The 14,363-nt window shown below is 41.4% G+C and overlaps 1 protein-coding gene across 1 annotated transcript; it reads right to left on the bottom strand.

Moving 5' to 3' along the window:
- Nucleotides 1-207: 207 nt before the first annotated feature.
- On the bottom strand, nucleotides 208-14,114 carry LOC133584405 (uncharacterized). Its single transcript, XM_061937721.1, has 6 exons — nucleotides 13,770-14,114; nucleotides 8,356-8,551; nucleotides 8,209-8,291; nucleotides 4,673-4,809; nucleotides 4,318-4,594; nucleotides 208-527 (listed from the first exon to the last, which is right to left on the bottom strand). Exons 1-6 carry the CDS (start codon nucleotides 14,040-14,042, stop codon nucleotides 492-494), a joined length of 1,002 nt encoding a protein of 333 aa, XP_061793705.1. The 5' UTR covers nucleotides 14,043-14,114; the 3' UTR covers nucleotides 208-491.
- Between the last annotated feature and the right edge of the window lie 249 nt (nucleotides 14,115-14,363).

A 14,363-nucleotide genomic window follows, 5' to 3' on the forward strand; every position in this document is an offset into this window, starting at 1 on the left:
CTCAGCTGTTTGTACATGTTGCAGTTTATAAATAAAGGTTTATAAAAAAATTAATTAAAAAAAATTACCTCTGCGCATGCGCATAGTATAGATCCAACGAATCGATGACTAAATTAATCGCCAACTATTTTTATAATCGATTTTAATACATTTTAATCGATTAGTTGTTGCAGCCCTACTAGTGACCAGTCAGTAACCACTAATACGTATGATTGCAATCTCTTTATTTCACTTTAAAAAACAACACAACACCATTGATTTGACTGAATGTCGACTACGGTATGTGTAAAATGTAACAAATGATAATTCTCGGTGGAAGACAGCCCCCAAATGCAAGTCATTTGATATTAAAAGACTCCTCACCTGGCGAGTCTGAGTCCATATTTCCACCCACTGCCATACTGCTTTCCTGTTTCAGAGGCTGCTGAGTCTTTTTCCATTTGTTGTTTATTGCGGGTTCAAAAAGATTCCGGGCATGCATCCTTAAGGTGTCATGTTATAACATCTGGAAATTCAGTTTTGACTATCTGTAAAACATAGAAGAAAAACATGTACAACTATTTTAATACAAGACGTTTGAAACGGCATGCTTATTGGGGCACGATTAGGGATGGGTACCTTCTACATTTAATTCCATACGTTAACCTTTACCGTTACCTCGGAATCCATACCAGTACTCAATGGTACCAATTTTCATGTGTTTAAATGTGATAATAAATGTGAATTGTTATGTAACATTCAACACTGAACAGTCCTGTTTAGTTATTTTCTTAAACTTATGAGTCTCATATGCAAGTACTGTATTTTTCGGACTATAAGTCGCAGTTTTTTTCATAGTTTGGCCGGGCTCCAGTGCGACTTATATATGTTTTTTCCTTCTTTATTATGCATTTTCGGCAGGTGCGACTTATACTCCGGTGCGACTTATACTCCGAAAAATACGGTACTGGCTTTTGATTATTAATTTTATTGGAGTCATTCGCACTTATGTTGATTTCATCTGGTATATGTTTACTGTCCATATATTTATATATTTATGCTATTTTATTCATAATATATCCTTTATCCATAGTACTGACTAATTGTATGCGTTTTATTATTTTTACAAGACCTGCTCAGTGGCCTTGTGGTTAGAGTGTCTGCCCTGAGATCGGTAAGTCGTGAGTTCAAACCTCGGCCGAGTCATACCAAGGACTATAAAAATGGGATCCATTACCTCCCTGCTTGGCACTCAGCATCAAGGGTTGGAATTGGGGGTTAAATCACCAAAATGATTCCCGGGCTGCTGCTGCTCACTGCTCCCCTCACCTCCCAGGGGGTGAACAAGGGGATGGGTCAAATGCAGAGGTTAATTTCACCACACCTAGTGTGTGTATGACAATCATTGGTACTTTAACTTTGTTTTTTGTTTTTATTCCAGCGTTCTTTGGAGTGCGCCCTCTGCATTGGGAATTTTTTTCAGCCATGGTTGCAGGGAAGTTTTGTGTCGGCAGCTGCCGTGATAGCTTTTTTTTCACCTGGCTCATCTGTACATAGCCATGTGTTTATTTCGGAGTGTGCGTATTTGTCTATGTTTGGTAAAAGAATGAATGGTGGGAGGTGGGTCATCAGGGCATTGTTTTTTAAAGGAGACCTATTTTGTAAAACTAAACTTAGCTATTGGTACCTGCTGTTGTGTATTTGGGATCTGCATAAGTCCCGAACATTTGAAATCAAACAGTGGCGGGATTATGGAGATATTCATAAAATAATTCCGCCTTCTTACATACTTCCGCCGTTTGGAATTTGCAAAACCTGATTATCCATATGTGGTGTAAATTTACCCAAAGTTTTTTGCGCGAATCCGCCAGTGTAGTCCCTGCTGTAGTCAATAAGCTCTTTGTTTTTCTCTATCCGCTTGTTGTGGGGCAGACTGGCTCGTACATGCACAAGCATCCTCTGCTGTTGTCATTTCTAATAAAAAAGTAAGGTATCGGCTAACTGCTGGCCTGCTGTGCAGTGAGACCGTATTGCTATATGAATTATATTATACATTTCCATAGTTTAGTTAGCTGAGGTATATAATGTACAGTGTATTTTGTCAACAACTGTATGTGTGTAACGTATTTCTTGTGCTGAGCGATCATAAAACTGCTGCGAAGACGCACTGTGTGAGGCTCGCAGTAATCCCGCCTCCTGGTGGTAGAGGGCGCTAGTGATCCCAGGGAGCATTTCTGCGACTACTCGGCTGCAGAAGAAGTGACAACAAGTAGCAACAGTTAGCAGCGATCGTTTATTTTTCCTCTTGCCTGGACTATTAACATGGAGGATTACATATCTAAAATAAAACAGTTTTCTAAACTGGACTTTCAATCGAAGCAGGAGGTAATACTTAAAAGAAGATCTCCATCGAGACAGAGAAACTTTTAAAACTGAAGAAAGATAAGGAAGACTTCTATAAACAAGTTATCGATGCTTTTGTTAAAAAGGAACGGCGCATGGACTTCATTTATAAGTAATGGGGACGGCGTGGCGAAGTTGGTAGAGTGGCTGTGCCAGCAATCGGAGGGTTGCTGGTTACTGGGGTTCAATCCCCACCTTCTACCATCCTAGTCACGTCCGTTGTGTCCTTGGGCACACTTCACCCCTTGCTCCTGATGGCTGCTGGTTAGCGCCTTGCATGGCAGCTCCCGCCATCAGTGTGTGAATGGGTGAATGTCGAAATACTGTCAAAGCGCTTTGAGTACCTTGAAGGTAGAAAAGCGCTATACAAGTATAACCCATTTATCATTTATAAAGGTAAGACCATAATAACGTTTTTTTTTTTTATTAAATGTGCTTTTTTGTGTGCTACAGTTTGTATGTGTAAAGTAAAAGTTAAGTTAAAGTACCAATGATTGTCACACACACACTAGGTGTGGTGAAATTTGTCCTCTGCATTTGACCCATCCCCTTGCTCACCCCCTGGGAGGTGAGGGGAGCAGTGGGCAGCAGCGGCGCCGCGCCCGGGAATCATTTTTGGTGATTTAACCCCCAATTCCAAATTTTGGTGCTGAATGCCAAGCAGGGAAGAATGCTGGTATGAGCTTTTAAACATAACCTGTTAACTGCTGCCAAACAAACGGTGAATAAGATACCGTATTTTCCGCACCATAAGCCGCCCTGGGTTATAAGCCGCGCCTTCAATGAACGGCATATTTCAAAACTTTGTCCACCTATAAGCCGCCCTGTGTTATAAGCCGCATCTAACTGCGCTAAAGGAATGTCAAAAAAACAGTCAGATAGGTCAGTCAAACTTTAATAATATATTAAAAACCAGCGTGATGTGGGCGCGCATGGAGTCGTATATCAACATGGACGGAGCTGCGTGAAAAAAGCCACCCGGCCTCTTCGCGTAAACTTACCTTAACCACTCGCTCATCTTTTCTTCATCCATCCATCCCTTCGAGTTAGCTTTTATGATGACGCCGGCTGGAAAGGTCTCTTTTGGCAAGGTCTTCCTTTTGAATATCACCATGGGTGGAAGTTTCTGGCCATTAGCATGGCAAGCTAGAACCACAGTGAAGGATGACTTCTCATTCCCTGTGGTGCGAATATTCACCGTACGTGCTCCCGTTGTATCCACAGTGCGGTTCACAGGAATATCAAAAGTCAGTGGAACCTCGTCCATGTTGATAATGTTCTCTGGCCGGATCTTTTTTTCAGCTATCTTGTTTTTACAATATGCACGGAAAGTAGCCAGCTTTTCTTGAAAGTCTTTAGGCAGTTGCTGTGAAATAGTAGTCCGTATGCGGATGGAGAGATTGCGTCTTTTCATGAACCGGAAACCTGTCGCTTAGTAGGAGCCATTTTGTGGTCTTTACAGATGTAAACACACAAAGGAAATGAAACGTAATATCCGCGCGCTTCTTCTTCTTCTACGCGGGCGGGTGGTTGCTTACAGTAGAAGAAGAAGCGCTTCCTGTTCTATGGGGGCGGGTGCTTACCTTGGCGGTTGCTTGCGTAGAAGAAGAAGCACTTCCTTTTCTACGGGGAAAAAAGATGGCGGCTGTTTACCGTAGTTGCGAGACCGAAACTTTATGAAAATGAATCTTAATATTAATCCATATATAAAGCGCACCGGGTTATAAGCCGCACTGTCAGCTTTTGAGTAAATTTGTGGTTTTTAGGTGCGGCTAATAGTGCGGAAAATACGGTACTCTTTAGGGTTCATATGTTTGTAAATCTGACTGTGATGAAGTCAGTGCCTCACCAGCCATGAACCTCACTGGTCGGTACGTATAAAAGTACCATATTTGGTACCCATCCCTAGATATATGATACGGGTCGCTCAAATACCTTGTCCATCCGATTGCAGGATCCATCAGTACTATTAACAGCTGCAGACAATTGGAGGTTTTCCACAGGAGTGCTTCCTCTCAATGGTTGGCTCTGCCATTTTCTGGTGTACTGGCAGTGGAGGCAAAGCTGAGTAAAGGCCACATATGTCCCTAGTCTCTGTGACTGCACCTGGCAGTCCCGGTTGCACACCGGACACGTTTGGAAGAGATCCATCAGACAGCTCTCAAACACCATGTACTTTCTGTCATTGTGTTCCACGGTCGACTCTTCTCCACTATCAGGGAAGAAAATATGAACAACTCAATTATTTACATATACCGACCCAATGTTGCATGCTGTATTGGAATTTTACCTAATTTCAGACGACTCTGTAATGGAGTCACCGGATTCGTACTTTAAGACGTGTGGAAGAAGAGTTTCTTCATCCTCTTGATCCTCATCCTCGCTCTCTTCTAATTTAATGTATGGTCTCTTAACTGGTGGAACCCCCTGCAAAAATGCAACACCCCTCACTGAATAAGTTTCTGTGAATTAGTCTGATTTCTCAAATTATTTTTGTTTTGCATTTTCACACCTACATGAGAAGTCCCAGCGTCAACGCTATCTACAGGGGTGTCAAACTCATTTTATCTCAGGGGCCGCATGGAGGAAAATCTGTGCACAAGCGGCCCGGACTATTAAAATCATGGCATTAAAACTAAAAAAATAAAGACAACTTCAGATTGTTTTCTTTGTCTTACTTTGGCCAAAAATAGAACAAACACATTCTGAAAATATTACAATAGAAAAAAATACTGGCAGCGGTAAAGTTTAGAATCTATGAAGAAACGAAGGAAGTGAATGAATGTTTATAACTGAATAAATTTACATATGTATAAAAATGTGTTTTCTTTTGTAATATTTTTTTTAATTAATTAAGTAAGGTTTATGACAACCTTTTTCCAAAACACAATACAGAATGTGAGATATAACAGGATAAGGCATACATTTATCATTTGTTTTCAAAACAATTACAAAAAAAGTGGGACCCCAAAAATTTACTGTGGGACCCCATTTTTATGACTTGATGGGGTCCCTGGGACCCCGTTTTGAAAATTCCTAGCGCCAACACTGGAGTATTGGTGCGTGCAAAACAACAGGGCCGGTTCTAATACTAATCAAATATCATCCCGGGGCCATAGATCATACATAGGGCCTTGACTTTGACACCCCTGCTCTAATAAGACTAGGTGGGGGTGGGGGGCGCTTATTTCCTTTTATCGCAGATAAATGTATTGCTTTTCTGGTTGACATCCTCACAAGTCACTCTTTATGCCAAGTTCTTGTTGTACCTGATGTCCGCTGTAATATTGGCACCAAAAATATTACGTCTTTAAAGGCTATGTTGATGTTAAATAGCAGACAACATCAAGGAATGATCCCAGATTGCGCCACGGACATGATGACACTGCCACTAAAAAGGTCCTTTCGGAGTTGCTAGATGCGGGTCCAAAGCAAAGAAAGGTGGGAGAGAGTTGTTTTGAAGGAATTTTCGGACAGAGAATGGAAAGAAAACTTTCGAATGGGTAGATGGAAGGAGCTTTAAAGCTGAAGAAAAAGACTGTTCATGCCCCGATACCGCTTCAGATGAGGGTTGCTATTGTTCTGGACAAGCTTGCCAGTTTTGCGGAATACAGAGTTATTGCTAACCAGTTTGGCGTAGAGCTACACAATTAATCGACATCAAACCAACATTAAGGTTTTAATTACCGTATTTTCCGGACCATTGGGCGCACCGGATTATAAGGCACACTGCTGATAGTCTATTTTCGATCTTTTTTCATATATAAAGCGCACCGGATTATAAGGCGCATTAAAGGAGTCATATTAACATGTATTTTTTTCTAAATGTAAAAGACTTCTTTGTGGTCTACATCAGTGGTCCGCAACCACCGGGCCGCGGCCCGGTACCGGTCCGTGGATCGATTGGTACCGGGCAGCACAAGATTTTTTTTTTTTTTTTTTTTTAAATCGTTTTTAATTTTTTTTTATTAAATCAACATAAAAAACACAAGATACACTTACAATTAGTGCACCACCCCAAAAAACCTCCCTGCCCCATTTACACTCATTCGCACAAAAGGGTTGTTTCTTTCTGTTATTAATATTTCTGGTTCCTACATTATGTATCAATATATATTATTGGCAACACTAAATTGGCCCTAGTGTGTGAATGTGTCATGTCGGTGTAATCATGTTTTGTTTTAGTCATGTTTTGTTTAGTTATTGGACTCTTTAGTTTCTGGCTTTTCACTCCCTGGTCTTGTTTCCATAGTTACCCATTAGGTTTCACCTGTCACGTTATGCACCTGTTTCACGTTTTGAGTCACGCACCTGTTTTCACTAATCATGTCTGTAGTATTTAAGTTCATTGTTTTCAGTTTGTCGTTCTGGTGACATCCCGCATTCTTACCCCTGTCACACTCTGTCTACCTCTGCGCACTTCATGCCATGTCCAAGTAAGTAGCGGCGTTCCACTCGCCGCCGCCACTTGTCTTTGCCTCGGTGGATTTGGGGACACTTGGCCTGGTGACCCACCGCCAAGTCCTCCCTCCGCCCTCCCGTGACTTTTGACCCTGCTTGTTTTTTTGTTATATGGACATCTGGTATCTGTCCTTGTCTCGTTCTGTCCTCAGAACGAGACATGAACCGGTGTGACATAAAGACAATGCAGGCAGAATGAGTGATGAACAAAGGTAGGCTTAAATAACAGTGACATGATTGGTGACAGGTGTGTGTGAGTCCAAACGTGGAACAGGTGAAACTAATGGGTAATCATGGAAACAAAAACTCAAACAAGGAAGTGAAACCAGGAACTAAGGAAGTCCAAAACTAACAGCATAACTAAACAAAACATGATCCGAACCACGGATCTTGACAGAACCCCCTCCTCAAGGACAGATACCAGATGTCCATATAACAAAAAAACAAGCAGGGTCAAAAGTCACGGGAGGGCGGAGGGAGGACTTGGCGGTGGGTCACCAGGCCAAGTGTCCCCGAATCCACCGAGGCAAAGTCAAGTGGCGGCGGCGAGTGGAACGCCGCTACTTACTTGGACATCGCATGAAGTGCGCAGAGGTAGACAGAGTGTGACAGGGGTAAGAATGCGGGATGTCACTAGAACGACAAACTGAAAACAATGAACTTAAATACTACAGACATGATTAGTGAAAACAGGTGCGTGACTCAAAACGTGAAACAGGTGCGTTACGTGACAGGTGAAAACTAATGGGTAACTATGGAAACAAGACCAGGGAGTGAAAAGCCAGAAACTAAAGAGTCCAATAACTAAACTAAACATGACTAAAACAAAACATGATTACACAGACATGACAGAATGTTGTCTGTCTATCTGTGTTGGCCCTGTGATGAGGTGGCGACTTGTCCAGGGTGTAACCTGCCTTCCGCCCGATTGTAGCTGAGATAGGCTCCAGCGCCCCTCGCGACCCCAAAGGGAATAAGCGGTAGTAAATGGATGGATGGATGGATGGATGGATGGATATATCAATACAGTCTGCAGAGATACAGTCCGTAAGCACACATGATTGTATTTTTTTATGACAAAAAAACAAAAAACAAAAAAAACCATTCCCCCCCTTCCATGTTCCCACTATTTGTTCTGGAGTTCGAATGAAACCAACATTCTCCATTTCCTTAGCTACCCTTTAGATAAATCTGTTTCTTTTTTCCTCGCTCAAGAGAACTGGTTTTCATTCTCGGTGTGTTCGTCCAACTTTTCAAAAGCCAAAAAAACGATCAGATTGAAGGTGTTCCCACGGGTTGTAGAATGCTTATTTTGAGCCAAATTTGGAGAAATCCGACTAATTTAGTGCATGTAAACATACTCACTGGCGTGGGGAAAAACCGGGGCGCCGTGTCCAGCTGTTTGGTCGACGTGCCAACACTCAGATCGGAAATGGTGACCTGTGTCCCTGATGAGAAAAATATGTAGGTTTGCATTTCTGCTCATTCATATAGCCCTAATTACATACACACCTTTGCTTCTAACGCGTTGCAGCGTACTATAGGACAGCTGCGTGGCTATATTTCTCTTGGATGGACACAACCACATATATGTGCCAACAGATACCATATGAGGGCTGAACTGTGTTCCGCGAGATTCAGTAGATGCAAACTTCTTTGGGCATCTGGTGTGTCTGTGTTGTGGGCATGTCAGGATCTGTGACGTACTCTAATAGGGAAAGAAAAAAGTTACATTAACATGAGGTATTATTGGCACGGGAACTTTATACTAGGGCTGGGCGATAAGGCCTTTAATTAATATCTCGATATTTTTAGGCCATGTCACGATACACGATATATATCGCCATATTTTGCCTTAGCCTTGGATTAACACTTGATGCATATAATCACAGCAGTATGATTATTCTATGTGTCTACATTAAAACATTCTTATTCATACTTCATTAATATATGCTCATTTTAAACTTTCATGCAGAGAGGAATATCACAACTAAAAGTCTATTTATTAAACAGTTATTAAGCAGTGGCACAAACATTCATGTCATTTCAAAACAAAGTGCAAGATTGTCAGAGACATTTTAAAACAAGCTATTAGTGCACTTTTGTGCATGATGTCACTAAGATGACATATCAAAACAACACTAAATTAAAGTGCGCTTTTTGTACAGAACGCCTCTACAATAGTTTAAAACAGTGGTTCTTAACCTTGTTGGAGGTACCGAACCCCAGCAGTTTCATATGCGTATTCACCGAACCCTTCTTTAGTGAAAAATAAAATGTTGTTTTTTTCAAATTCAAGACAAAGTTATATGTTTTTGGTAACACTTTAGTGTGGGGAACATATTCTAAGTAACAGAGACTTAATTTAGAGTTATTTGGACACTAGGGGAACATATTCTAAGTAATAAAGACTTAATTTAGAGTTATTTGGTTAGGTTTAGGGTTAGAGGGTTAGGGCCAGGGTTAGGGTTATAATAAGGCATACTTGCCAACCTTGAGACCTCCGATTTCGGGAAGTGTGGGGGTGGTGGTGGTGGGGCGTGGTCGGGGGGGCGTGGTTAAGAGGGGAGGAGTATATTTACAGCTAGAATTCACCAAGTCAAGTATTTCATATATATATATATATATATATAAGAAATACTTGACTTTCAGTGAATTCTAGCTATATATATATATTTTTTATTTTTTATTTTATTTTATATATATATGAATAAAATAAATACTTGAATTTCAGTGTTCATTTATTTACACATATACACACACATAACACTCATCTACTTATTGTTGAGTTAAGGGTTGAATTGTCCATATTTGTTCTATTCTCTGTCACTATTTTTCTAACCATGCTGAACACCCTCTCTGATGATGCATTCTGCTTCGTCTCCTTGTTGTGTGCGCAGTTGTGCACTGCACTCTCTAAAATAACTAGATGTTATTTTCACATATGTATGTACAGTAGATGGCAGTATTGTCCTGTATAAGAGTGTCACAACATTGCTGTTTACGGCAGACAAAAACGTGACTGCTGTTGTTGTGTGGTGTTGCCGCGCTGGGAGGACGTTAATGAAACTGCCTAACAATAAACCCACATAAGAAACCAAGAACTTGCCCTCGATCATTCTACAGTTATAACGTGATTGGGCAGGCACGCTGTTTATATTGTGGGAAAGTGAACGTGAAAACAGGCTGTCGACACGTCACTCAGGTCAGCATGGATCAGCAAATCAGTCAGCAGTTGCCGGATCCGTAATACACCGATAGGGAGAAGTTTGTATTTACACCGATGAGTCGGGTGTGTCTTGACCTCCGCCGAACCCCTGAGGCCGACACACCGAACCCCTCGGGTTTGATCGAACCCAGGTTCAGAACCACTGGGTTAGGGTTAGGGTTATAACAAGGCCATGCCGAATAAGGCATTAATAAGTACTTAATAATGACTAGTTAAGAGTCAATATGTTACTAATTTGCATGTTAATAAGCAACTAATTAATGGTGAATATGTTCCCCATACTAAAGTGTTACCATGTTTTTTTTTACTGGTGCACAAAATGAACCGTGCATGAACATCACCTTGTTCAAACAACAAAACCAACACAGTGCATAAACTCACAACAAATTACACACCTGCAAATCAGTGTGACTTCTGCTGTTGCCGGATCCGTAATACGCCGATCGGGAGAAGTTTTTATTTACACGATGAGTCGGGTGTGTCTTGACCTTCCCCGAACCCCTAGGGTTCGATCGAACCCAGGTTAAGAACCACTGTTTTAAAACTAATAAAGTGCACTTTTGTGCATGATGTCACACAAGATATTTCAATAACTGTCAAATAAAAATGAGCTTCATAATAGGAAATCAAATAGTGTATGTCCTTCGCTATGTGGTAGGCTCCTGCGGACGTTATCTCCTTCTGTTGTAGACTATTTTTTTCATACGGTGTTGATATGGAAATGGAAGACGTCAGGCTCAATTGGGTCAGTGCTGGTTGCTTCGGCATTTTGTTGGTGTGGCACCGGCCGGAGATGTTAGCATGCAGAGTTTCAAGCACTCCTTATTCTCTAGCGGGTGACTTTTCAAATGATGCTACAAATTAGTATTGCTGCTACTTTTTGTAGCAACGCTTTGACATATTACGGTTATCTGTTCAACATCTTCCCGCTTGAAGCCAAACCACCGCCAGACGATGGACCCGGTGCTGTTTTTCTTGGGAATTAATTATTCTTCCTCCATTTGTTACTAGATTCACACCTTCTCTCTCTCGTATTACCACTCACGGCACACTAGCCGCGGCACAGTTGTTGAAAAACACTGCTGTATACTGTTGCCTGTTTCCTGGTTCCTGTTTTCCTTGCATTTTGACATTAAAGTCATGTTTTCCTGCACTTCGCCTGCCCTCTCTGCATCTTGGGGTTTGTCACCAGCAGTTCCTGTCAATGACTAGTTTGAGTTGTTAAACATAAACATAGTCTATCCAGCTTAATTATGGTCACACTACACTTTATGATAGTGATATTACACTTTATGAGTGACACTACAATTTGGGCCTGATTTACTAAAGGTTTGCGCGTACTAAAACATGCGCAGACCTGATAGCACACGTAAGGCTGATCTACTAAACGTGTGCAAAGTGGATTGCGTCTGTTAAGTGAGCAGAATTAGGCCTGCAATCCATTTTGCATCTCTGTCTTCATTAATATGCAAAGTATATGCTGATCCTCAAAACGCCCACAATACTGGGAGAAGATGCAGCAAATATAATTATTTAGCACGAGCAATGCGATTCATCAACACTCATCACCATTTAGCGAGCACTATTTTGCATTTTATTTAGCACGTGTGGGAAGGAGGTGCAAACTGACACATTTTTGCTGCGCAGAGAGACAATGGACAGACGAGAATCCTGCGTCATACGTGTGTCAACAATTTGGACAATCAAAATAAATATAATAACCTCTTAAGGCCCAAGCTGTTTGTTTACATGCTTTTTTTTATTTCTCTTTGCTATTTGGGTTTATTGTACCCTAATTAGAATAAAAACTAAGAATCATCTTTTGATATGATGTACTTAGTCCATAAGTAACAAATGTGTACTTCATGTTTAGAGACATGCTAATTCTTATTTTTACACTTTCCCCCCCAAATTCCATTGTATGTTATACTCTTCTGACACCACCAGATAGCAGTATAAGTGTCCACATAAAGGCCATAAGACCCCAATTCAGTAGTGTAGACAGTTTTGGAAATAAGAGCTAAAAGGTTCTGTCCAAGCATGTGGCCACTCAGGTCTTTAGAGGTTGAACACATTGTCGATTCAGCAACATCATTTTATAATTTAATAGCTGCTTGAGGACTTAGGGGGCCGATAAAAACAAATTCAATTGATGCGAGTTGGTGTCCTTTTGAACCCTGGCGTGCCGTAACCGGACCGCAGGCCGTAGTTTGGGGGACACCCGGCGTATAGCATAAAACTCATTTCACACAAATAAAAGAAGACCGGAAATCAGGTCGATCAGCCCCCACAAAGTGTCCCTTATTTATTTTTCAGGGACTTGGCAACCCTGCAGACAACAACACACAATATATATTGTATATATGATATAAACATAAAATTAGGGATGTCCGATATTATCGGTCGATAAATGCTTTAAAATGTAATATCGGAAATTAACGATATGGGTTTCAACATTATCGGTATCTAAAAGTAAAATGTATGACTTTTTAAAATGCCGCTGTGTACACGGACGTAGGGAGACGTACAGAGCGCCAATAAACCTTAAAGGCACTGCCTTTGCCTGCCGGCCCAGTCACATAATATCTACGGCTTTTCACATGCACAAGTGAATGCAAGGCATACTTGGTCAACAGCCATACAGGACACACTGAGGATGGCTGTATAAACAACTTCAACACTGTTACAAATATGCGCCACACAGTGAACCCACACCAAACAAGAATGACAAACACATTTCGGGAGAACATCCACACCGTAGCACAACAGAACAAATACCCAGAACCCCTTGCAGCACTAACTCTTCCGGGACGCTACAATATACCCCCACCCCACCCCCTAAAACCCCGCCCACCTCAACCTCCTCATGTTCCAGAACTCCAAGCTGCTGTTTTGAGGCATGTTGAAAAAAAACTAATGCACTTTGTGACTTCAATAATAAATATGACAGTGCCATGTTGGCATTTTTTTCCATAACTTGAGTTGATTTATTTTGGAAAACCTTTTTGTATTGTTTAATGCATCCAGCGGGGCATCACAACAAAATTAGGCATAATGTGTTAATTCCACGACTGTATATATCGGTATCGGTTGATATTGGAATCGGTAATTAAGAGTTGGACAATATCGGCAAAAAAGCCATTATCGTACATCTTTACATATATCAGTATATATCATATACTGTACATCCATCCATCCATTTTCTACCGCTTATTCCCTTTGGGGTCGCGGGGGGTGCTGGAGCCTATCTCAGCTACAATCGGGCGGAAGGCGGGGTACACCCTGGACAAGTCGCCACCTCGGACAACATTCACACACTAGGGCCAATTTTAGTGTTGCCAATCAACTTATCCCCAGGTGCATGTCTTTGGAAGTGGGAGGAAGCCGGAGTACCCGGAGGGAACCCACGCAGTCACGGGGAGAACATGCAAACTCCACACAGAAAGATCCCGAGCCCGGTTGAACCCAAGACTACTCAGGACCTTCGTATTGTGAGGCAGACGCACTAACCCCTCTGCCACCGTGAAGCCCACTGTACATATTACATATATGTTATATATTTTATATTGTCTATTTTATACCTGCATTGTCCTTTCCATCCTTTGTAACTGAGCTACTATGTGGAACAATTTCTCTTGTAGGTCATTAAAGTTTAAGTCTAAGTCTAACACCAGGACTCTGATAAATGGTGACTTACAGCTTTTTCTTCCGATTCTTCCATTCGGCCGAGTATCGTTGGAAAAGCGTCGTCTTTCAGCAGCAGTTTGCCGGCTAATCCCGCCTCGAACTGGCCCATGTTGACAAAACAGTCCCGGGTAAAGTGCCGTAAACAGACGAACGCCGAGCTATTTTTCTTTTGCTGTTCGGGGAAAAGCAGTTTCAACCACTTTTTCTTGGTGCCTTCCACTTTGGGAAAAGCAAACAAATTGACCTTTCCCTCACAGCCGAAGAAACATTTTCTTGGGGACATTGTTCGGCTTGCTAGGAGTTGCTTTGCCCAAATTCGGGGTCTGATTTTCCTCTACGGGCTGGTGACGTCATCGCGGCGCGCGAAGGCTGTTCAATTTTTTTTTTTTACTTTATTTAAAAATCTTAAAAATTTACAACAAATACACTATATCAGTGTTTTTCAACCTTTTTTGAGCCAAAGCACTTTTTTTTCATTGAAAAAATGCGGAGGCACACCACCAGTAAAAAACATTCAAAAATGAAACTCAGTAGCCGATATTGACAATAAAAAGTTGTTCTGGCAATAGTTGGATATGACTTTAAAGCATAACCAAGCATGCAT

Source organism: Nerophis lumbriciformis, linkage group LG03, assembly GCF_033978685.3.
Source record: "Nerophis lumbriciformis linkage group LG03, RoL_Nlum_v2.1, whole genome shotgun sequence".
Lineage (NCBI taxonomy): Eukaryota > Metazoa > Chordata > Actinopteri > Syngnathiformes > Syngnathidae > Nerophis > Nerophis lumbriciformis.